Source organism: Macrotis lagotis, chromosome 2 (genome assembly GCF_037893015.1).
Source record: "Macrotis lagotis isolate mMagLag1 chromosome 2, bilby.v1.9.chrom.fasta, whole genome shotgun sequence".
NCBI classification, from domain to species: domain Eukaryota; kingdom Metazoa; phylum Chordata; class Mammalia; order Peramelemorphia; family Peramelidae; genus Macrotis; species Macrotis lagotis.
This window is the reverse complement of record NC_133659.1, coordinates 77,733,376-77,759,306: the sequence shown is the minus strand read 5'-3', so window position 1 is coordinate 77,759,306 and position 25,931 is coordinate 77,733,376. Positions and strand designations below refer to the sequence as shown.

Sequence of the window (25,931 nt, the reverse complement as noted above, 5' to 3'; positions counted from 1 at the left end):
CTGATCTTCCAAGTTGTACTTGGTGCTCCCTGGGGTGCAAGTCAGGAAACTGCTTCAGTTGCCAGGAACCAGCACTCCCAGGCACCCTGGGGCTGTTCCCAGGAGGCTGAAGCTCCTTCTCTCTGGTGCGCTGCCACCTCTCCAATAACAAACTGCTCTCTCTCCAAAGTTACCAATGAATCCAATTAATGATCTTTTTCCAATCCTTATTCTCTTTGACCTCTCTGTAGCTTGTGACGTTATTAATCACTCTCCTTGAGACTTCCTTCTAAGTTCTTAGGAAATCTGTTTTTCTGACCACTCCTCAGTTTCCTTTGCTGGATACTCATCCATTCCTCTAACCATAAGTATCCCATTGAGTTCTCTTCTGGTTCCTCTTTTCTTTCCCTCTATACTACTTTAATAACATCAGTTCTCATGGATTTGCCATCTCTTTGCTGATGATTCTCAAATTTATTTACCTTACCCCAATCTTTCTGCTGATCTCCGATCTTGCTCATTCATCTACTTTTCAGATATTTCAAACTGAAATCCAGTTGACATGTTAAACATTTCCCAAAGGGAAACTAGCTTTCCATCTCCTAACTTCTCTGTAGATGGAAACACCACGCTCCTAGTCCCTGAAATAGGCAACCCAGGTGTCATACTTGACTCTTCACCATGTCTCACTCCTCCACATCTAATCTGTTGCCGAGGCCCATCACTATCACCTTTTCAATACCTATTAGATACACCTCCTTCTCTCCTGTCACTGCCACCATTTGGTGCAGGCTCTCCTCACCTCAAGCCTGAATTATTGCAATAGCCTGCTTAAGTCTCTCTCCAGTCCAAAGACCACAGTGACTTACTTAAGTCGAAGCTTCTATCTCATCTCACCCTCCTACTCCATAATTGCAGTGCCTTTCTGTCACCTCCAGGATCAAATACAAAATCCTGTTTGGCATTCAAGGTCCTTCATAATTGAGTCCCCCTACTTTTCTACTTCTCATATTCTATTACCTATCACATATTCAGGCATTTACTCTTCAATCCAGTGACATAGGCTTCTTTGCTCTTCCAGGAACCAGATACTCCATTTCTCACTCCAGACATTCTGAATGACTCTGTGCCTGGAGTACTCTCTCTTCTCATTGCTACCTGCTGCCTTTCTCTGGCTTCTTAAGTCTTAACTAAAATCCCATATTCCACAGAAGTCTTTCCCAATTCTACTTAATTCCTGTGCCTTTCCTCTATTAATACCTGCCTTTTTATTCTATATAGAATATGTTTGTACAACTTTGTTTGCTTCTTGTCTTCAGAGCAGGGACTGTCTTTTGCCTTATCCCTAGAACTTAGTTAAACCTGGTACATAGTGGGTGCTTAATAATTAATTGAGATCATGACTCATTGATGAGGGTGTGCCTTTCTCCTTTGAAATTATTTGGATATGCTTTATATTTACTTATGTACATTTCTACCATAAACTGAATGTCCCAGATGGATGATTTCCTTTCTTGTTTTCTTATCTCCCCCTCCCCCCACTTATATATAGTAGGCACTTAATAAGATCAAGGTTGTAGATCCAGAGGTAGAATGGTGCAGTCCAATGCCCTCCCCCCCTTTTTATAAAAGAAACAGGTTCAGGGCGGCAAAGTCTTGTTAAATCTGAATTCACAGATCACTTGTGGGAAGACCCCCAAAATATGAGATGGAGTGATATTTATAAGGAAGAGGCTAGTTTGACTGGAATGCAAGAGTACTGAGTTTAGGAAGGAAAGGCGCCTAGAATAAAGAAGGCTTGAAATGCCAAGCTGCAGATTTTGTATTTCCTTCTGGAAGCAATTGGATCCATAGAAGATGTATAAATGCAAAAAGTGACACTGATCTGCATTTTCAGAATATCCTTTTTTTTTAAGGTTATTGCAAGGCAAATGGGGTTAAGTGGCTTGCCCAAGACACAGCTAGGTAATTATTAAGTGTCTGAGGCCGGATTTGAACTCAGGTACTCCTGACTCCAGGGCTGGTGCTCTATCCACTGCACCATCTAGCCACCCCTAGAATATCTTTTTGACATATGTGTGACTGGGGACTGAAGACCCCTATCAATTAGGAGACTATTATCATAGTCCAAGACTAAGGTGAGGGTTTTTTGCAGAAAGGGAGGAATTCCATGGGCAGGGTGAAGAATGAATAAACATTGCAGGCACAGTCTCCTGTCTGAGCCTAAGAGAGTAGTCCCCTTTGGCGACATCCTAGCCCCCATGGTGGGGGGGGAGTCTCAGATGAGGGTGCAGGGGCCGGATCATGAGAATGCCAACGCCAAACTTTAGAAGTGGCTGCAGCCTAGATGAGTCTGGATGAAGGTGGGGATGAGGCATACTCCCAGGTCCAGAGGATTCGGCCTCTCCTTCAGAGATCAAGCTCCAAGAACAAAGCTCTGACGTCACCCTCCACCCTGCGGGCTCGTCTCCTCCAGCTCCTGGGTTCCATCCGCAACCTCCCCTCCCCCCCCCCACATCCCTCCCTCCCTTCCCACACGGGCACAGTATGCGGGTGTCTTCGGCTCCGGCTTCCTCCGCACTTCTTCCTGCATCTCCCCCCATCCACCAGCTGATGTGCCCCCTCCCCCCATTCTTTTGCACCCCGACTTGGCTCCCTTCTGCATCGCCCCACCTCCCTCACCCCCTCCGCTGGCCTTAGGTCCCCTCTTCGAAAGGTTCAGCCCCTCCGGGTCCTCTGTCCTCTCCGGCCCTGGGGATGTCCTGCGAATCCTCCTGGGTAGGTTCTTGCCTTGCCTCCTAAGAGGGGCTCTGTTTGTCCACTTTGTATTTCAGCCTTCCTTGCCCTGGAGATCCCGCAAGGAGGGACGGTGACGTCCCCCAGCACTTCTTGCCTATTCCATTCTTGGCAGCTTTCCTCCAGTTTTTTCATGTGGTCCCTAGGGAAGCCCTCTGGGTATCCCCTGGTTATTTTCCCCCAGCTTCACCCCTTTCTCTCATCATAGATCCTCTAGATGGTCTTCAGCATCACTTCTTGGGGCCATTGGTGTTGGTGATGATGTGAAGCAGCTTGCTTACCTAGTGAGCTTTTTACCTGCCTTATTTGACTTGATTCCCAGGCACAATACCTACTAAGCTATGTGGGCAAGTTGGCAAATCTCAATTTCTTCTCCTGTACAACGAGGATAGTAAATCTTGTACCTCCTAGCTCACAGAATTGTAAGGAAAGTCTTTGTGTATCTTAAAAGTACTGTAGAAATGATTATTATTATTTTAAATTTAATCAACTTAGGCCTTTTGACTTCTCACTCAATGCTTTTTTCTTCCACTTCAACAGTCTTTCACTAGGGGAAGGCTCTTTTTAGGTTTTTGCAGTGGTCCAACTCTGATATGATGGACCTTTTCAGTAAAATTGGTTACCTGTGTCCTAGTTATGACTGTATAAAGGCAACATCCCTCATCCTGCTTCACGGTGGAGAATGATTCTTACTGTTTAACATGTATGCTAAAAAACTGTCAATTATAATGATTATTTGAGTCTTTTTTTCCCCTCACTTTTCAGCTAGTCATTACTGTTTAATCACTTCTTCCAGAAGGTATGCAGAGAAACATGGAGGAACTGCTGAAGGTTTCCCAACAGACTAGAAACAGAAACTTAGTGGGAGTTCTTACAGCAGAAACTACTGCTGATGGAAAGCAGCAGATAGAATTATCAAGGGATAGTAATATTAGCTAGCATTTATGTAACCCTTTAAGGTTTGCAAAACCTTGTACATGCATTACCTCATTTGATCCTCATAACAGTTCTGAGAGATGGGTATATCATTTTACATATGAAGAAATTGAGGCAGAGGTTCAATTATCTCCTCAGAGTCACAGGGAAGCATTTCCATTCAGGTCTTCCTGACTCTACGGTTGGCACTCTATCCACCATTCCATTCAAGTTGCATGGTTTCTACTAGTAAAACAGATCTAAACAAATGGGGCAGGTGAGGAAGAATCTATAAAAAGTTTCTACTAAACTACTAAAGACTCTGTAAAAAGTTTCTACTAAAATGAGAGTGATGTGTTCAGAGTGGCACATTCCTTCTTCCTCCCTTCTCCCCCCAGCCCACAACCTCCAATTAAACCTGAGGGCCAAAGAAATTTTGGTCAGTTAGCATGGATCATTGGATAACCAATCATTATAAATTCCCTTTTCAGCCAAGAGCTCCAGCCTTTTCACCCTTATAAACCTTTCCCTAGGACTGTAAAGAGGCTGCCCTCAGTAATTTGTCTTTAGATTGTTAACTCCTTGTATCTCTAGAGCTTAGCATAGTATTTTGGTACATAGTAGGAACTTCATAAGTGTTTACTGACTGAACAGATTTATGATGAGAAAGTCACTTAATTTCACTTATCTCATTTGTAAAAATGAGGGTGGCTCAACCAAATGGCCTCTAAGATCTCTTTCAGGTCTAAAATGATGATTCTTGATATTACTGGAAAAGACATATGGTTTGGCAGAAGGGATGTTGAAGGAGAGTTAACAAGACATGTCTAGATTGAGAAAGTGATATCTTTCTTGAGTCTTCTCAATATCTTCTAACAGTAAAGAAGGATATTCAATTGGCAGAATTCCATACTTTTAAAAGTTGACAAAATAACCTATGTGGTAATAATGTTTGTCCTTCATTTCTGAAGACCACAACATCAGGGAAGTGATGCCATAACAAGCACATGAATTGGATTTGAGTGAGAGGGGATCCTGGGCTAAGTCATCAGTCCCACTTTCTCCTCCAGAGTCATCTGGGTCGAGTGACCAGATATGAATCAGGATGACTGGAAATGGTACTGGATGTGAGGCAACAAGGGTTAAGTGACTTGCTCAAGGTCACACAGTAAGAGTCAAGTATCTGAGGCTGAATTTGAACTCCTGTCCTTCTGACTCTAAGGCCAGTGCTCTATCTACTGTATCCCCTATCTGTCCTAACCTATGTGGTAGGTAGATAAAGTATTGCTAATCTCCATTTAGATGAAGGGAAATTTGGATGTCAGTGACTTCCCCAGGGCCTCAGGAGGCAATCCAGGGAGTTCCTGTAGGCAGGAGGGCTTCAGGCTCTGGTTAGACCTGGCTTAATGAATATTTGCTGATTTTGATATAGGCTTGAACTTGGGATTCTGTGGACTCTAGCACTCTCCAGACCGTGCCATGCTGTGTTACACTTTCACTATTTTCTGAAAAGGTGTGATCTGCCCTTGAATTCCAGAAAATATAGGAAATATTCAGTATTACACTGTGAAACTCCAGGAACTGAGAAATCCTGATGGAAAAGAAAGATAAAGCACAGAACTCAGCAAGATACTGAGAGAATTCCTCAAACAGGTGAGAAGAGTCAAAAGTGATACAATTTTCTCACTATATTTCATCCTATTAGAGTAGATGGAAAGGTACTCTTTCCTGTTCACTTAATAAAATATCACTTTGAGACTCATAGTAATTTTTAAATACTTGATGATCAATTGTAAAGTATTTTTCTTCCTAAAAATAGTGTTTAGTACAGATTGATTATAAAATTCCCTGAGAAATGCAATAGCACAGTGGTTATATCTCATCAAAAACATTTTTGTGTGATTGGTCCCCAGTCTCTCTCAGTGTTCAGTCAGCAAAAGCAATGGCTTTCAAGGCTCTTCAGCTTGGCCTCAACATTAAGAGTAAATTCCTTGGAAGCTTTCTGTAGAGGCAGCCGAGGTGGACCCATTTGAATTCCAGAGATAAAAGTCATAATAGCTTTTGTCTGTGCAACTCCCAGACCTAGGCAAGGAAGGAAAAGCAAGCATGATTAATTCCATCATGGTCTACAGAAATGTTCGGATGTGTGTTGAGGCCACATCTGGAGTATCATGTTCATTGGATTCCTGAGCTAGAGGTGAAGGAGATCTTGAATGACTTAATTTTACAGAAGGGAAATTGAGGTGCAGAGCTTTAAGTGACTTTTTTTTTAAGGTTTTTGCAAGGCAAATGGGGTTAAGTGGCTTGCCCAAGGCCACACAGCTAGGTAATTATTAAGTGTCTGAGACCGGATTTGAACCCATGTACTCCAGACTCCAAGGCCCGTGTTATCCACTACGCCACCTAGCCGCCCCTTTAAGTGACTTGTTTAAGGTCACACAGATGGAATGAATAAGAGTAGGGATTTAAACCCAGGTCTTTTCGATGTACATTTAGATTATTTTCACTCTTCACCTATTAAGAAATACGCTTTAGGAAGGAATATAATGAAAAACATCCACTGGAAAGAAGACAATAGCTCATGATTAACTGAAGGGCCTGGAGAAGAGAAGATAGGGGACATGATAATTGTTCTCATCCTTGGGATCAGATGACCTTGGAGCTCTCAACTTTTTAAAAATTCTGTGATTTTAAGGATCAATCTATTATATGTTCAGAGTCAGAATATTTCATGGGGGCAGAAGGAGTATAGAAAAAGTAGACAGTTGCCTTACCAAGAAGGACCATTTGAACTATGTTTTAACTATAAATTTTAAGTGAATGTACAATTTGTAAATGTTGAGGAAATTCTCCTTGACAAACCAAGGAAATATGTAAATTACTCATGTCATAAGGAAGATTCAGAGCCCTGAGGTCTATTCTGATCCTCTTATTTTTAATTACATAGTGGTGTACATGTTCTTTCCTTCAAATAGAATATAAGTTTATTGAAGGGAAAACTTTCTACTTTTTAATCTTTAAATTTCTAGCCCCTAGCACAGTGTGTGAGACACATAGTAGGTGCTAAATAAAAGCTTGCTGAACAAAAGAATGAGGGGTTCTCTATTGCCATTTTTCAATTCTTGGCAGTGTGCATAGAAGCTTTATTCTTAGAGGGGCAGTTTGGTAGTAAGTGCTGAGAGAGTAAAGATTTGACTGAGTGGGCAGGGAGACTCATGGGATGCTGACAATGGCTCCAGGAAGAATCTTCTGGAATAACTTGGAGCAAGCAGAGGACAGCATGAAGATGACAGGCATCTTCAGGGTGAGAACACAAGGATTCAATCACCATTGATTTGAAGATGATAACTTATTAAGGTCTAACCTCTCTTTTGATCTTCACTCTCACATCTCCAACTGCCTAATGGACATTTTAAATTGGATATCCCCTAGATATATGAAGCTTTTCTCTTTCCAACAACTCTCCTATTACTATCAAGAGCATCATTATTCTCTCAATTATGTAGGCTCCCATCCTTTACTTTCTCTCAACTTTCTTTAAACAATATTCCAAATATTAAACAATATTCCAAATCCTGTCAATTCTACCTTCACAGTGACTTATTTATGCTTCTTTCTCTCTTTTGCCACCAATCTGATGCAGGCTCTCATCACTTTATCCTGGACTATTGCAATAACTAGCTGGTTGGTTTCCCTCCATCAAGTCTCTCCCACTCCCATCAATGCTCTACTCAGTCAAAGCCCAGGTCAGACCATGTATCCCCACCTCCCCCAATTCAATAAACTCTAGCAGTTGTCTATTACCATGAACTTATTGCCGTCTCTCTGTTGATTGGCTCAAGTTTATCCTATATATGTTTTATTTTGTATATGGTTATTTATCCCCATTAAACAATGAACTCCTTGAAGGCAGATCCCCACCCCCCTTTTTTTAAGTTTTTGTAAGGCAAACAGGGTTAAGTGGCTTGCCCAAGGCCACACAGCTAGGTAATTATTAAGTGTCTGAGACTGGATTTGAACCCAGGTACTCCTGACCCTAGGGCTGGTGCTTTATCCGCTATGCCACCTAGCTGCTCCCCCCCTTTTTTTTTAACTCTTGAGCTTCCAGGGCATGGTATGTAGAGGTGACTATGAATCTGTCTACTTCAAAATTTACCTAGAGCTTGTCTTAGGAGTTTTCCTGAGTAGAAGGATAATAGGAGGGAAACTTATTTTCCAAAAAATTCAATAACATTTTATAAACTTCTCAAAAGGCAGAGATGTATTTTCTATTTCTACTTCCTTTGGTAATGCCCTATTATAAAGAAAACAGAAGAAAGATATTGTACTTACCCAGTTTGATTACATAGTTCAAAAATTTCTGGATTTGAAACTAGAAAAAGAAAAAAACTTCTAATTACTATTAAAGACTGAGTGTTAGCTGCCTAGAGAAGATGGGTATCACATTGTTAGACTCCAAAGATTAGAAATGGTACTTGATTTTACTTTTGAAAGTTAAAGTGAAGAAAAAGAAACATGAAGGAATGGAATAAAAGAGAGTAGAGGGAAACCTGTCCCCAAACCCCAGAATGATATTACATATATATAATTTATATATATTTATATGTTGTGGCTTTATATTTATATTGCATACATATGAATGCTTTATATTAGAAATAAAATGCTTTAAGGTTTACAAGGTATTTTACAAGTATTATTTAATTTTATCCTTATAGCAACCCTTCAAGGTAGGTGCTAATATTACCTTTGTTTTTATAGATGAAGAAACCGAGGCAGACAGAGGAAAAGTGACTTGTCTGGGATCATATAGCTAAGGAATGTCTAAGGTTGGGTTTGAATTTGGATCCTCCTTATTCCAGTCTTTTATCTACTGGGTCACCTAGTTGCCCCATGATAACTGATCAGTTGATAATTAAAATATTTGGTTTTACAAGAGGCAGAGTAAAATTGGAAAGCCTTGAGGAAACTGGTGCCAATGACTTCAGATTCTAGTTGAATGGCTGCAGCCTATAGCTCTAGTGATGTAGCTGCCAAATCAGAAAACATAACATTCTTTTACCAAATATACTTCAACACTATGAATCATCAGTAACTTCATCAGTCCACAGACTGTCTTCTATCCCAGTTGAAGGTTTCCTGAACTGTTATGGCAAAAGTGTTTCTTTTTGAAGCTTTCAGCAATTCTGTGAGGAAGGTCTACCTCACAATATAGAGGAGAATTCACACGGTTTGATTGTGCTCTTACTGACAGCAAGTAGTCAATCTTCTGGTTATGAGCTTCTGAACTTAGCTAGGTTAAAGTTCTGTATTGAGAAACTCCAATGGTCGTTGTTGGGCCTCCATGTCAAAAGAAGGCATCAAAGTAAGCCCTCAGTGAATGAACTAAAGACAGACTTTTGAAAATGAGAATTAAGACACTAAAGACACCATTCTTAGCCTTTGGACATCATATACAGATCTTTAAGGCTTTGGGATTCTACAGGTTCTTCCTTTATTTCTTTGCCCTCTTTAATTTACATAAAGTACTTATTTTCCAACCTAGGTTGAGGTTAGGGCTCTTTCTATATTTTAGAGAAATAAATTTACTATACATATGCCTGTAGACTAGCATCTGAACTAATTTCTTAGGGACCATTTAGTCTAAGTTCTCAGATTGGCTCCCCATTACTAGTTCTATGTATTTCTCCAAGGTCCTCTTCTATAATTATCAAATGACATCCCCAAGGCAGTGATTCTCTAGCACCCTATAATTACTGTTTTACAAAATAAAAAAAAATTTTTACAACATATAGTGAAAAACAATAGACAATGATGTCTAACAAGAGAAGCTGACCACTGTTTTTTCAAAGATGTCTAGTTAGATCTGCAGGACACACTTGGTTTTGAAGTATTCAGATTTATGGAAGACCAGGGAAGAAAGACAAGATAAATAGAGATTTGGAAGGGGGGATTAGCTGATTCTGCCAATAAGAAAAAGAATAAGTCAAATAGGGAGGGAAGAAAGGAAACTGAAAAAAAAAAGATGTACCTAAAAGATGGGGCAGGAAGGTGCTACAGTGGATACAGCACCATCCCTGGAGTGGAGGAGGACTTGAGTTCAAATCCAGACTCAGATACTGTGTGACCCTGGGCAATTCACTTAACCCCAATTGCCTCACCAAAAAACAAAAAAAAGAGAGAGAGAAAGGAAAAGAAAATTAACAGAGCTCATTAGTTTAGTACAAAACTAATGGAAGAGCTTAGAAGAAGAGAAGAAATAAGGTTTTATGTGAATAGAAGACATTGCTATACCTGGTAATTCAAAGCTAAAGAAAGATCCTGGCGTTCAAATGCTTCCAACATCTGGTTTGTTTTTTTACCCAGGTAGTTGTAGGTGCTGCCAAGAAAATAAGACATACAAGTGATTTAGTAACTATAAGGAAAAATGCCCCTCTGCTGTTTTCAATATCTATTCTATAGCTATTTACATATATGATTGTAGACATACACACACTTTCAAACATGCTCACATACCCTCCCCCAAAAAGGGGGAAGTTTATCTTTAGAAGCTGTTCTCCTAATGGGTTAGCAATTTCTTTGGTTGTGTCAGCAACAGTGCTAGAAAATACCATAGGAGGAAGAGAAAAAGCAAAAAGAGAATGGAAAATTTGCAGAAGAGGAAGAAAAGATGGAGAGCTAGAGAATGAAAGATGACAGAGTGAGTTGAGGGGCACAAGGTGGGTATTCAGTATTACATATTGCAGAAGATGTCATCATTTACCTGCCAACTGCTCCAGTTGCTCCCAAGGCCAGGGCACTCAATAGTTGCTATTCAGGAAAAAATAAAAAGCACTTACTTTTATATAATGTCTTTTATGACATCCCTTCTTTACCACGGCTCAGCAAAGGAGAATGATGTGTAGAAAACCATGAAGAACCTGAGCTTAATGACATGGAGGGAGAATAATTACCTCATCCACACCATAAAGGAGATCAAATTGCTGTAGGCGGTTCTGATCCACACATTGTCCAAAGTCTAAGAGATCTAAATCGCTGAACTTCAACCCTTGAAAGGTGGGAATTTCATCCTGAATCCCATCCAGCAGTTCTTCAGCACGAACTATTCAGAACAAGGATTGCTCATTAATCCACAGCCTTGGAGGGAGGTCAAACCCTTTGTCCATCAGCAGTCCCATATTACCCTGCCCTAGATCCCTCTCTCTCATTGCCAAAGACAAGACTTGCCCTCTTCAGTATCTGAATCAGCTTTTTAAAGAAGCCATCACCATTGCAACAAGGTCCTGAGGTATTCTCCCTTAGAAACAATTTTCTAACAGATACAGTATACATAACAGGAAAAGGAAAGTGACAGTCACAATTCTTCCTTCTGCTCCCAACATGACCAACATAGTTTTGTAGAAGTGTTATTTTTCAGCTTAGATGACTAGAGGTTGATAAGATTCTTTCCCATCATTAAATATATAATCCAGTGGAAATATCTTCTGATAATAGAGTTGAAGAGACAATAGTGGCTGCAGAATAACCTCTTATACACGATTTGGACTTCCCTTTCTAATGTCAAGGTCATGTCTTTGGTTTCCTTATAAAGAACATGCTCAAGCCAAGGCTTCTGGTTGATTCCCATGCATGGTACCCCTTGCCCATGATGGGGCTTGCAATAAAGAAGCAACAAAAGCATCTACTCAGAATACTTTAGAGGAAGCAATAACTTCTGATCTCACTCTTTTCTTCCTTTCTTCTAAAAATGTAACTTGGGACTGTAACATTTCTTCTACCCTCACAGAAGCTATTATCCATAGTTACTATTACACTTGTCAAAGAAGAGGGTGACCACTGACGGGAAGATGAACTTAATTCATTTCTTGTGAGAATAGACAAGATAAAATGCTCATTCAGCAATTTACAAAAGGGTTTCATATTTGGATGTTGTAAGTATTAGCCTCTTGGAAGAAAATAGCAGGAGTCATGTTTTAAATATTTGTTAATATGCACTTGAATCTGGCCTTTTGTGTTTTAAGCATTTTTTTTTTTGGTGGTAAAACGGAGATAGCTGTCCTGATCTTTTTTGTTACTTTTTCAAAATTAAATAAATTTTTTGGTTACATTTTAAATTCCAAACTGTCTCCTTCCCTCCCTCTGCTCTCTTACACTTCACCCTTGCTCCCACCCAAGAAGGAAACCATTTGACAAAGATATATAAATATATGTAAATCCATACTATGCATATCTTTTTTATCAGGTTTTCCTCCCCTCTGGAAGTGGATAGCATCTTCCTGTATAGCTTCTTTGTAACTGATACTTTCAATTCTCAGAATAACTTGAGTGTTCACAATTGTTCTTCAAACAATATTGCTATTATTGTGTACAATGTCTTGTGGGTCTCCTTATTTCCTACCTCATTATTTCATAAAAATATTTCCACAATTTTCTAAAAACAATCAGCTCATCATTTCTTACAGCACAATAGTATTTCATTACAATCATATACCACAACTTGGTTAACTAAAACTCAATTGATGGGCAGTCCCTCAGTTTCCAGTTCTTTTCTACCACAAAAACAGCTACTATAAATATTTTAGAACATATTAGTTCTTTTCCTTTTCCCCAGATTACCTTGAGAAACTGACCTAATAGTGGTATTGCTGGGTCAAAAGGTATACAGTTTTATAACTCTTCAGGTATAGTTCCAGACTGTTCTCCAAAATGGTTGGATCACTTTACTATTCCATCAGCACTGCATAAGTGTCCCAATTCATCCATTCCATTTATCATTTTTGCCAGTCTTATTGGTGTGATATGATATCTTAAAATTGTTTAACTTTGTATTTCTGTAATCAATAATGATTTAGAAAATTTTTTTCCTTTGACAACATTTAGCATGATTTCTTCATTGAAAAACTGCCAGTTCATAGTCTTTGACCATTTACTCACTAGGGAATGACTTATGGGATTCTTATGAATTTGACAAAGTTCTCTATATATATTGGTTGAATTTCTATTTCTGCAAGACTGCTTTACAGTTTTCTGTATGTTTCCTGATGAGTGAATTCTTATTCTAAAAGTTTAAATCTTTATATTTGTCAAATACAAGGATATTATAATCATTTACACTATTGATATTGTATGTCTACTCTTCTGTTCTACTGATCCACCTTTCGATTTCTAGATAGTACATAAGAAATTTTTGATACCTACTGCCTTATACATAGTTCAAGATCTGGTACTACTAAATTACATTTTAAATTACATTTTAAATTTAAATTACATTTTAAAAAGTCAATTTCTTTAATACCCCCCCTTTTTGCAAGGCAATGGGATGAAGTGACTTGCCCAAATCTGAGGCTAGACTTGAATTCAAGTCCTCCTAATTCCAGGGTCAGTGCTCTATCTACTGTGCCACCTAGCTGCCCCTTTTAATATTCTTGAATTTTTTATTTTTCCCTATGAATTTTATGATTTTTTTCCCTAGCTTAATAAAATAATTTTTTTGTAATTTAATTGATTTGGCAATGATTAAATAGATTAGTTTAAGTAAAATTGTCATTTTTATTATACTGGCTCTGGCTATCTATGAACAATTAATATTCCTCCAATTATTTAAATATGACTTTATTTGTATAAAAATATTTTATAATTATATTTAGGTACTTCCTGGATTTGTTTTGGCAGGGATACTCCTAAATGTTTTAAACTATCTATAGTTATTTCTAGTAAAATATTGAATGGGCCTCTTTGATTCATTCCCGATCTTATTAGGAAGCCTTCTTGCTTATGCCTATTACAAATAATACTTATTTATGGTTTTACAAAGATGTTTCTTTTCATTTTAAGGAAAATTCCATTTATACCTAGAACCTTTGGAGTGTTTAATAGGAATGAAGTGCTGAATTTTATCAAAAGCTCTTTCTGCATCTCTTGATAAAATCATATGATTTTTGATATTTCTGTTAATAATATTGTGAGAGATGGTCTCCCGTGAAGCTTCCTCATGAAAACCATTCTCATGCAGTTTCTGGCTTTTGCCTTGGAAAGTAGATTCCCAAGGATTTAATGTTGTCTACAGTTACTTTAACTGAAATTTCTCTTTCTATCTCTTGCCCTTGGGTTTTGTTGTTTATATATAAAGAAAACATTCTTATGCATAGGTGTTGAGAATGATCTTCAGTATGGCCTTCTCATGAATATACTTTTGTTTTACCTTCTTTATTCTTTATCTAGAAGTAAAACTATTAAAAAACTATCCATATTCTTGGAAATGATGTAATTTTAAGAAGAATTAAATTGGTTCTTTTTCAGATTGGATATCTCCAAATTTGGTCAAAGGAAATGCATAATAGATTTTGTAGAACATCATTTTTAATAGGTATAGATTAAGCTATGGATAATTATAGAAATAAGGGATTGAAAAGTATAACTTTCTAATAGGATAGAAATTAGTTATGAATAATTAGGATAAGGAGGATTGAATTTGTTTTGCAAATGCACTGGTTGAGTAATATTAGTAAGAAGATTGTGAGCTTGTCTTACCAGCCAATGGTGGGATAAGACAGAATTTAGAGGTAGGATTATTAATTACTATAAAAATGACCTGAATGTTTTTATTTTTGACACACTCCCTTGCAAATATTATTATTTTGCAACAAGATGTGTCCTTTCCTTAAGGAAATAAAGACCTTTCTTGCTCCCTGACTCAGACTCTGAAGTCTTGATTCCTGTGAGCATCTATTATCTCACACAAATATAATCAGTTTTCCTTATGTTAAACCATCTCTGCACTGCTGGAATACGGATCTTCTTTGTACATTTGAATATATTTTTAGAAGGAACTGTTAATTCCTTTTGGGGAGACCTCAGACATGAGCCAAACCTAAGATATGTTTAAGAGACTGTGTTCAGAGGTATATTCTGGGGTGGAGGCAAAATGAACCAGGAATAAGGAAGAAAAACCCTGTCCCCTTTCTTTAGGTTTTCTCCAAACTGAACCTGATCCTTGAAAGTTCAGAACTGGGATCCCTCAGTGAAGGTATCTAGTCCCTTGTCAATGGGTCATTATAATAAGAAAAAATGATTAATGGTGGAGAAAATGAGGGAAATAAGGAAAAAAACAAATAAGAAGCACTCACTTTTTACCCCAGTCAAAGCAGGAATATGATAATAATAAAATGGCACCCCAGGGGCAGCAGCAGCCACTTCTTTTAAAAATGCAATCAGGGCATCTGAAAGAAACATCGATAAAATCAATTTAAGTAATTGTAAGCCTTGATGTACATGAAAAAATGAAATGAAGAGGAATGATGACTAACTGAAATGAGCAGAATTATTTAGGAGAATAGTAGGAGAGAAAATACTTCCTTCTTTTCAATAGAGAGGTAAGGGATATAGAATGTTATATATGTCATTTGTAGATTTTAGGTCTGCAGAGTTTTCCTAATTTTAAAAAAAGTCTATCTCAAATTTAACATTATAGCTTCAACACTGCCTGCTCAACAGTTGTTATTTGTTATAAGGGATAATTCAGAGAGGGAGAAATGTATCAGAAAATCACTGGTATGATGAGTACAAAAGACACAAAATTATACAAGTGTGATATATGTATCTGTACATATACCACACACATATATGTACAAAAAGTTGTATCTATCCCATCTATATGAACAAAGATACAAGTGTTATGTTCACTAAAATAGTCACAGAAACTATGTTAATGGAATATTAGTTTTGGCAGATCCCAAGAAGCCCTGGGAAGACTTCTGAATCTGTCCCTAAAGGTCCAAATTAATCATTGTTCCAGAGCTGGAAGATGCTGCAGAGGCCTTTGAGTCCAACCTCTTCATTTATAGATGAAGAAATTGAGAGCTGGAGAGCTTGAGTGACTTGCTTTTAGCTTGGATGGGTATTAAATGGCAGAGCCTTTTCCACTGTTCCATCCACTCTGATTCCTCAAAGATGATTGGGTTGAACTGTTCTAATTTGGGAAACTTATTACTAAAGGACTGGCCACTAAGTTATGCATATTTTTGGCCATAGCAAATCATGGAGAATCACCTGTTAAGTAACAATGAGATCTCAATCTATGTAGTTAGTGCCACCATTCACAAATTTTCCTCAAGACTTAAGTAACAAATAAGAGGCACTCACTTTTTACCCCAGTCAAAGCAGGAATATGATAATAATAAAAAAGCACCCCAGCAAAAAGCAGAGCAAACCTTCCCCCAACCAGGGAGAGAGAAATCCACTAACAATGGCTTCATCTAGTTCTGAAGCAGAAACTCATTGCTACTTTCAGTACCAGCATCTTTTTCTGTTTTCCTGATCAAAGATCCCAAGTCTCTTTGCATAGGATATAACATAACAACCTTTCCATTATCCTGGGTTGCTGGAAAAAACCGGTGGCAGTGTCAGGACATTTTAGGACACATCCTCTGGCATGCTTTGTAAATATGAGAATCCCTTTTGGTGGGAAAGAAAACTTACTGCCTTGCTTATGGCAGAATGAGGCCAAGAATTGGTGACAGAAAAAAAGACACATCAATTTAGGGTTCTTTATAGAATTCCAAGGGATCTGTGAAAAGGTTGCAAGGGTTCTGTCAACTTTGATGGGGAAAAACATCATATCCTTATTTTCACTAACCTTTAAAGGAAATTTGGTATTTTCTTCAATTATAGGTTTAAAATAACAACACCAACAACCATCATTTGAAGGAAAGGTCCACAGGCTTCATCAGAAAGTCAAAGGGATGTATGAAATACTAAAAGGTTTAAAACCCCTACTTTAGAATAAGGCAGAGTGGTGACTAGAAATTATTGCCTAAGGGATAAAGGACTGAAATTTTGCCTTCAGAGGGGGTCTTTAAAAAATAGCATATAGGGGCAACTAGGTGGTGCAGTGGATAAAGCACCGGCCCTGGAGTCAGGAGTACCTGGGTTCAAATCCGGTCTCAGACACTTAATAATTACCTAGCTGTGTGGCCTTAGGCAAACCACTTAACCCCGTTTGTCTTACAAAAAAAAAATAGCATAAATATCTCTCACAAGCAATTATCAATTAACAAGCATTTATTAAATACTATACCAAGTACTTTGTTATCTATGCCTTGAGTTTCAAAATACAAAAAGAAACTGTTTTCTACCCCCAAGGAACTTTCATCCTATTGGAGAAACAATATGTATATATAATATATATGTATGTATATATATATATATATATATGTATGTTTATATAAAATTAGTGCAAGATAATTGGGTGAAAGGACATTAGTGACTAGGATGAGGGAAGGCCTCATGTAGGAGATAGCATTCAGGTGGATGTGAGGTAGGAGTGCATTTCAGGTGAATAGACAGACAAAAGGCATGGAGAAAAGAGACAGAACAGTCATTGGTAAGAGATGGCAATGTCAGTTTGTGCCGTACTGTAAAATACATGAAGCAGAGTCAACTTGAATATGGCTAGAAAGGTGGACAGGGACCAGGTCTGGGAACTGTTTAAATCCTGAACTGATCCTGAATCTTTTTATTGATTTTTATAAGGCAATGGGGTTAAGTGACTTTCCCAAGGTCATACAGCTAGGTAATTATTAAGTGTCTGAAGCCAGATTTGAACTCAGGGCCAATGTCTATCCACTGCACCATCTGGCTGCCCTCAGCTGAGGAGTTTCTATTTGATCCTTGAAGTTTACTAAAATCTATGCTCTTAGGAAACTCATTTTGTCAGCTGTACAGAGAATGGCTCCTCTCAGAGCCTTAAAGGTGGAGAGAACAACAAATCTGGTTGATCAGAGAACAATCTAGGTGGTGGCCATGTGATTAGAGTAGAGACAGAGAGCTATGAGAGAGAAGCCTGGAGGTATAAATGAAAAGGTTTGATATTTAGGGTAAGAGTAAGTAAATTCCAAGCCAGGATAACTAGAAGATGTTGGTGTTCTTGACAAAAAAATGGGGAAGTTCAGAGAGGGGAAGGTTTACCTTGAGAATAACTTTATGGTTAATCCTTTTGTGTGGACTTCAGATGCATTGTTTGAGGTTTGCTATCAATTGTGGAATTTGGATTTGCAAATCCCAGAACATATTCCAATAAATCCCAACAGTCTTGTATTACTAAAGCTGTCCTGTGTTTAGATGCTGTCAGATTTGAGCTGGGGATTTTTAATCTAATCTCTTCATTTTATAAATGAGAAAATAAACTCAGAAGAGTTCAGTGAGATTGATTTTTACCTATTATCTGAATATGACATTATATTTCATTCATTCATTTGATAAGAATTGGTTAAACAGTTATAATACATCAGGTATTGTATTGGGGACCAGGAATACAAAGCCAAAAGAGAAGTTACCTAGCCTTCATGAAGCTCACATTTCATTTTCAAACCTGTGTTGTGTGTGTGTGTGTGTCTGTGTGTGCAATTTCTATGCTTCATAATGTTCTTTTGTTCTTGCTTTTTGAGAATGTCTTAACTCTACAACTAATCTCTTTACTTCTCACCATTCTTTTCAAGTCCTTGCCATTTGGCTTCTGTCACTGCTAATCTGCTGAAATTATTCTCTCTAGGTCACCAATGATCTAATGATCAGTCTTTTTTCCCAGTCCAAAGGTTCCCTGACCACTACAGCTTTTGATTAGTGACCACTGCTTCTTACTGAATACTCTCTCTGTATTTAGCTTCACTGTACCTTCATTGTACCTGTACCTGCTATCTCTTCAATTTCTTCATTTTTCTCTTTTATCCTCTCCTGACCCCTTTATTATGGGTATTCAAACCAATAGTAAGTCCTTGGCAATCTCTTTTTTTTTTGGCAATGTTTTTCACTTCTGCAGCTTCAATCGTCTCCTTTTTCCTGATCACCTCTAAATATATATCAAAAGTCCAGATTTTTCTGATGAGTCACCAACATGAGTTACCTAATGGCTTAGGTGACCATGGCCTGTATCTCAAACTGAGATATAGACCCATAAAAAAAATTAAGCACTAAGACCTCAGTTGCACTATAAAAACTGAGAATTAATAGTATAATAGTGTCCTGGTCTAAAGTCGTAATCTCTGTGGAGTAAAGACCTAATCAGGAGTATACTGAATGACCCAAAGAAGTAGTATCAGTGGCTTAGATCATTAGGGGTGATTAAAGGTGGTCTAAGAAGTGGGGTTATCTATCACCCTACCAAAATACAGAGATATCTCTTTTGATTATCATTGACCAGACTACAAGAGGGAGTGTTTAGTTTACTAAATTCAAATTCTTCAAGGACATGGGTACTTAAAGTAACATGGATTTCTTTGTTTAGTAATTCCAAAAGCCCTAATTGAAATGATACACTTTTGTTTTATACATGTGGTAGAATTTAATCTTTGGTTTCACAATTATTATTATAGTTCTCATAGTTGAGAACTACTTGAGGGGTGAAATCTTGCCTAATTTATTAGAACTTTGACCAGCAAGAACCTATAGTTTTAAGATCTAGATCTAGGAAGGAAATCAGAAGCCTTCTGGTCTAACCTCATTTTACAGATGAGGAAGCTGAGGTTGAGAGGTTAAAAAGACTTATCCAAGGTGTCATTGTCAAAGTCAGGCTGTGTCAAAGGTTTTGTCAAAGTCAGGATACTTCCCTCCAAGGAGACATTTATATATTTAATAATTTGTCTTTGAGAGTTTTGGCTAAAATTCAAGAGTAGATGATTTTTACTTTTGGGACCATTTTTCTCTCTCATGTTTGTAACTTTGGGATTATTTGAGAAGCTTGAAGCCATTCACTCTAAGTTTCTGCTTCTCTCCTTCCTTCCATCCCCTAACCCCTTGAAAAGAAACCTTATTTTCTTTCCCTCAGCATCTAACAACTAGGTGGATCTTGTGCTTGCCAACATAAACTTCTTATCACTGAACTAAAGCTGTTTTCTCCAGTTACCAAAGACCTCTTAATTGTCAAATCTGATGGACTTTTAAACATTTTTTTCCTTCCTGATCTCTCTACAGTAGGACACTGTTGACCATGCCCATCCCTCCTGGATTTCATTTCTGAATTTTCATGACAGTATTCTCTTCTACTTTTCCTCCTAGTTTCCTGTTGTCTGCTCCTCAAGCTTTCTTTGCTAGCTCTCCATTCATATCACATCCCTTATGTGTGGATGTACTTCAAGGCTATGACCTAGGTCTTCTGTCTTTACTCTTTTGGTGAGCTAGTCAGTGCCACCCCACTATCTATGTAGATGACTTTCAGATATATATCTAGCGAGCCTTTCCCCTAAAACAGAGTCTTCTCACCAACTGGACTTTTCAAAGTAGATGGGCCCAAACTCAACATGTATAAAATATAATTCATTCTCTTTTCTTTAAGACCCTCATATCTACCAAGCCAATTTTTTTGAGGCATCAGTATTTTTATATTTTTTCAGATTCAAAACCTTAGTGTTAACTTCAAGTTGTGATCCTCCTTCACTTCCCTCATTCCTCTTTTGCCAGATCTTGATATTTTTACCTCTATTACATCTTTCATATTTGATCTCCTTCTTTCTCCTCACATACTGTCCCTTCAGTTTAGGTCTTTATTACCTTTTGTTTAAAGGGTTTTTTTTGTAAGGCAAATGGGGTTAAGTGGCTTGCCCAAGGCCACACAGCTAGGTAATTATTAAGTGTTTGAGACAGGATTTGAACCCAGGTACTCCTGACTCCAGGGCTGGTGCTTTATCCACTTCGCCACCTAGCCACCCCTCTCTTTATTACCTTTTGCCTAGCCTGCCATACCAGTCTTTTAACTGGTTTCCCTGATTTCAAGTCTCCTCTCTCTAAACTGCAGTCAAAGAACTCTTCCTAAGAACAGGTGTGGCCTGTACAGTCTCCTACTCAATGAATTTCATCGGGTCCTTATTACCTCCAAGATCAGATATGAACTCTTTTGTGAGGAATTCAAAGGCCCTCACAGCCCAGTTCTGACTTACCTTTTGAGTCACTTTCTAACCCTCCATACACTGTACATTCTTGCCAAACTGGCTCTGCTGTTACTCATATACCACAGTCCATCTCTTGCCTTCATTCCTTTAGACTGCCTGTCCTCAGTACCTGGAATGAATTCCCATCACATTTGCCTCTTGATTCCCTAGTGACTTTCAAAATATGGTTTAAGTGCTACTGTCAATGTAAGTCTTTACCAATACTACAGCTGCTGTTTCCCAACCCCCACCAATATTTTATTTTGGGGGGGGTACACTTATGGATGTACATCTGTGTATATGTCTATAACATCCCTAGAAACATCTATGTCAAGCTTTCCTGACTGTGTTGCCTTCCCCAATTAGACCATGACTTCCTTAACAGCAAGAATTATCTTCTTTTTCTATTTGCATCACTAGAGCTTAGCAACATGCTTGGTGTATGCTAAATAAAAGCTATTCATTTGGAGTCAGAAGACTTGAGTTTAGGTTTTAGCTTCAACCTTATTATCTATGTGTCTAAGGACAATATAGCTAATGTCTCTGAGTTTCATTATCTTAATCTATAGAACAGGGAAAATATTAGTTGTGCTACTTTTCCTAACAGGGTGTTGTGAAGAAAAGTGCTTTGTTTTGAGAGGTAGCAGGGTCTATTAGATAAAGAGTTGGATTTGGAATCAGGAAAGTCAATATTGCTTCCTAGCTGTCACCTGAACCTTACTTTTTTCTTCATCTATTTAATGGGGATAATAATATCTCTAGCACCCATTTCACAGGGTTATTCTGAGACTCCAAGGAAACAATGTATATAAAGTGTTTTGCAAACTCTAAAGCATCAAGGGAAGAAACTCAAGCTAATCTATTGCCATATTTTTAAAAAATGCTTAAAATCACAAATAATTAGAAAAATGAAAATTAAAGCAACTTTGAGGTCCTACCAATAGAAAAATGAATGCTGGAAGGGCTACAGGAAAACATTGCTGCACTATTGGAGGACCTGTGAATCAGTCCAGTCATTCTGGAAAGCCCTTTGGAACAATGTTCAAGGAATTACTAATCCTTGGAGTTGAGCAAATGATTCTTTTCACTGAAATTCAAGGCTTTCCATTTATCCTATTTAAATTTGGACTGTAATCTCCTGAGACCATTTGAATTCTCTTCTAACTTCATTTTGCCTTCACACTCTCTCTGGTCTTGGCTCCCTTTCATTTACTCATATAAACACCTTCCATCTTGGTGGCAGGACTCTAGTCCTTCTTGTTCTTGGCCTTCTACTTCATCTCTGCTTCAAGTCTCTTCCCCCTCTCAAAATCATCCTCCATTCAGCCTCAAAGTGAATTTTTCCAAAGAACAAGTCTGACTGTCACTCACTTCCCTTCAAGAAACTCCAGTGGCTCCCCAGTACCTTCAGGGTCCAGCATGGAATCCTGAACTTGATGTGTAAGGCCCCTCCTTGTCTGGCTTTCTTCTACCTTTCTGGCCTTCTCACACTTTATCCCCCTCTTGTTCACTTTGGCATCCTGCCTGTTCCTTGCACAAGACCCTCTCTTCCTCCTCTGTCTTCCTCCTCTATACCCCTTCCCAGCTCTTCCTGCCACCTCCCAGCTTCTCTGGCTTACTTCAGGACTGTTCACTTCCCTTCCACCCTCTTCAGGAGGCCTTGCCCAGACCTTCCTATTGGTCCTTTTTCTATCAAATTACCTTATATCCACACTGTATATATCTTTATTATAGTTATTTGAGTGTAGTCTCCCCCATTATAACATGAGTTCCTTGAGGGCAGGGATTGCTTTTGCCTTTCTTTGTAACTCTAGCCATTAAGATGCCTGGCATATAGGTAAATAAGAACAAATGTGAGATGACTGCCTAACTGCAAATGGGCTGATTGTGTTATCTATGTCTTTATCCAGAGGACAGCTGAGCATTTGAGCATTCCAGGGTTTTGTGTGTGTGTGTGTGTGTGGGGGCCAAGATGACTATGTGACCTTAAATCCAGGTTACTCACCTTTGTTCACAGGTTTGAAAAAGAAAGGGGCAATGACAGCAATCCCATCAGCTCCTATTTCTGTGGCATGCTGAGCCTTGAGAAGGAGGAAGAAATAAAATGCATTCAGGCTGGTCATGATCATTTCTTTACTTATACTGTCAAAATTTTACTCATGCACACTAGTGTGCTTTTTTTTAGTTTTTTTAGGATAAGGCAATGGGGTTAAGTGACTTGCCCAAGGTCACACAGCTAGGTAATTATTAAGTGTCTGAGGCTGGATTTGCACTCAGGTCCTCCTGACTTCAGGGCTGGTGCTCTATTCACCTAGCAGGCCCCACACACTAGTGTTCTTAAATGAAAAGATTTAAGAAAGTCTATTAACTTGGATGGGGAAAAATTTTACATTTTAATGTAAATTTAAACTTTAGTTTCCTTTGTCATCTTATGCATTTTATTGTAGGCATTTAAAAGCATTATTCTGAGAAAGGATGTATGACACAAGAAAGTTGTTTCAGTTCCTAAAACCCTCAAACAATGATTTGCCATTGAAAATTACTGGTTCCATTGAAGGGTTTTATGGAGCTCTCAATCTTCTAAAGGCTTTTCTTCAGTTCAGGAAAATGAAAATTCCTTGCTGGCAGATGCTGATTTTTTCCTGTCTCATTAAGATAATTTTATAAGTTCAGTTTATTTATAAGTTCCATTGCCCAGGGCAATGCTTTCTCATGAGGCCAGAGAAAGAGACATGGTGGTGAGGTGGTCCAGCTGATCAAAGAGCTCATTGGGAGAAAGTCCACACCCTTTCAGGTTTCTGTAGCCAGTGTAACCGCTGGTCTTCTGCAGAGACAGGGGTTGCTTCTATCAAAGTGGGCAATGTGGATAGAGCACTGGGCCTGGGGTCAGGAAGATCTACTTCAAATGCAGTGAGACTGTGGGCAAGTCTCTTAACCTCTGTCTGCCTCAGTTTCCTCAACTGCATAGGCACATTAAGAGCAGCTCCCTTCCAATGTTGTTGTAAGGACTAAATGAGATCATAAATGTAAAACCCTTGACACAGGCACATAATAAGTGGCTATATAAATGTGTTATAATTATTGTTGTTAATTGTTATTATGGCATTTCTTGATTACTTTTCTAGTTGAAGGAGTAGTACTCTGAGGAGATTTACCTTCACAAGAGCAATATGATTTGAAAACTCAAATGGGTTTTGGATTGTGAAGCACCAATTGAACAGAGACTCCAAGGAGACCAAAGAGTTTGATTCTGAAAGGAATCCTGTAAGAAAGGAGTCAACAGCAAAGTGCAGAACTGGTTCATTCTAGGCCTCTGTGGCCAGTAGAGCAGTCCATCTTCTTCAAATGGAAAGCAATTACCTAGCTGTGTGACCTTGGGCAAGTCACTTAACCCCACTGCCTTGACAAAACAAACAAACAAACAAACAAAAAACCCAAACAACTCTCCTGCCTTCCTTCTGTGGATTATCTCCTGTAGATAGCTTGTTTTCATGTTTTCTCCCCATTAGACTGTGAACTATTTGAGGGCAATTTGTCTTTTGTCTTCTTTTTTGTGGTCCTAATATTTAGTACAGGCTCTGGCTCATGGTAAATGCTTGATAAATGTTTTTAGCTGATCAACACTTCAGAGCTGACCTTTCTACAGGTACCATGCACATGCATCCAACCAGGCATTAATCAGAACTCCGCATCTGCAAAGGAGCCCTAGGAATTTTGAGATTCACACTCATCATTTACTAGAGCTAGTGTCTTTTATGTGCTTGGTAACCCAACCTTATGTAAAACTTTAAATTACGTGGAAGACAACAGGCAAAAGTACATGCAAACCAATTAAAAGAAGTGGTAAAAATTCCTCTTTTCCTCATTTGCCCTTCCAGAGGCATATTCTGGACTCTAAACTGACCCATTGCTGCCCTATTGGAGGACCTATAAATTGGTCCAGCCTTTCTGGAAAACCCTTTGGAACAATTGAAATGGATGGCTTCCAACTGACAATTAGGTGAATGACTCTAATTATCTTATTTTATGGATGTAGAAACTGTGTTACAGAAGAGAGAGAATTGCTTGAGGCCACCAATTTAAAAAAAAAAGTAGAGGATTTGAGATTTGAGCTCAGGTCCTCTGATGCCCAGAGCCAATGCTTCTTCCTTTCTGCCTGTTGATTTCTACAAGATTAAGGCCCCAAGTTTGAATCTTTCCTCAGACACTTCTTTGTTATGTCATCCTGGTCTCAGTTTTGGCCTCTTTTGGCCCCAGTTTTCTCAACTGTAAAATGAGAATAACAATAGCATCCACCTTCCAGGATTATTAAGAGGATCAAAGGAGATAATTAACTATAAAGCACATTATAAACCTTAAAGGGGGGGGGGGCTCGGTGGCATAGTGGATAAAGCACTGGCCCTGGAGTCAGGAGTACCTGGGTTCAAATCCGGTCTCAGACACTTAATAATTACCTAGCTGTGTGGCCTTGGGCAAGACACTTAATCCCGTTTGCCTTGCAAAATAAAAATAAAAATAAACCTTAAAGGGCAATAGAAGTGCTATTACTATTATTGTCATTATTATTCCATTGACTAAGATTATGTTTGATGTTCACTTTAACCAGATGTTATAAAAAGGGGGAACAAACCCACACTATGTGATTTACCCCAAATTTCTGTATACCTTGATACATACCAGATCTTGTGAGTCTTTCAGGCTTAATGCTCCTACATGGATGATCACATTGTCCAACCTGCATAAATAAGATTAAGTTGAGCAGTTACTCAAAAGAATATAGTATCTCTATGGCTACAATAAAAATCACTTAATCTCTATGACATATATGACTAAAGAGACAACTGTTTCCCTTGAATCCATTGGGAAATGATGTCAAAGGTTTTAAATAGTGACATCCGTGGTAGTGTAGTGGGAGGTGTCTAGATACAAGAAAGGTGGTGAGATTTTCCAGATGCTCCTAAAGGCAGTTTACCTTGCTCCTATGCAACCTATGCAACTCTCTTTAGTGAAATCTAGAAATGCAAAAGAGAGTTTTTGTTGTTGAATCAGTCACACTTCGAAAATCAAGTGGATGAAAAGTATCAAAGGCCTAGGTAGAGTCATTAAGTCTGGGCTTCTTACCAAAAGGAAGGAGCTAATCAAAGTTTTCAAGAAGGAAGTCTACTAAAAAACAAAAAGAATGAAATCTACTACAGAAGATATCAGTTAAGATTCCTAGTATCATATGATCAGACCTGGAAGGGACCTCAGTTATCCATTTGGTCCAGTCCCCTTATTTGACTAATAAGAAAAGTGAGACCTAGAGAAGTAAATCCACTTGCCCAA

General features: G+C 38.4%; 1 protein-coding gene across 4 annotated transcripts in view; it reads right to left on the bottom strand.

Annotated features, from left to right (window-relative positions):
* Positions 1-2,675: 2,675 nt before the first annotated feature.
* NPL (N-acetylneuraminate pyruvate lyase) overlaps positions 2,676-25,931 on the bottom strand; it is a 55,331-nt gene continuing 32,075 nt past the window's right edge. For 3 of the 4 annotated variants that reach the window (XM_074222194.1, XM_074222195.1, XM_074222196.1), the window contains 8 exons: positions 25,284-25,341; positions 22,612-22,687; positions 14,814-14,906; positions 10,641-10,789; positions 10,451-10,497; positions 9,982-10,066; positions 8,023-8,062; positions 2,676-5,772 (listed from right to left, as the gene is read on the bottom strand). In XM_074222194.1, the coding sequence (XP_074078295.1) occupies positions 5,621-5,772; positions 8,023-8,062; positions 9,982-10,066; positions 10,451-10,497; positions 10,641-10,789; positions 14,814-14,906; positions 22,612-22,687; positions 25,284-25,341 (700 nt within the window). In that variant the 3' untranslated portion in view covers positions 2,676-5,620. The remainder of the gene's footprint in view (positions 5,773-8,022; positions 8,063-9,981; positions 10,067-10,450; positions 10,498-10,640; positions 10,790-14,813; positions 14,907-22,611; positions 22,688-25,283; positions 25,342-25,931) is intronic. The other variant, XM_074222197.1, reaches the window with a different exon arrangement.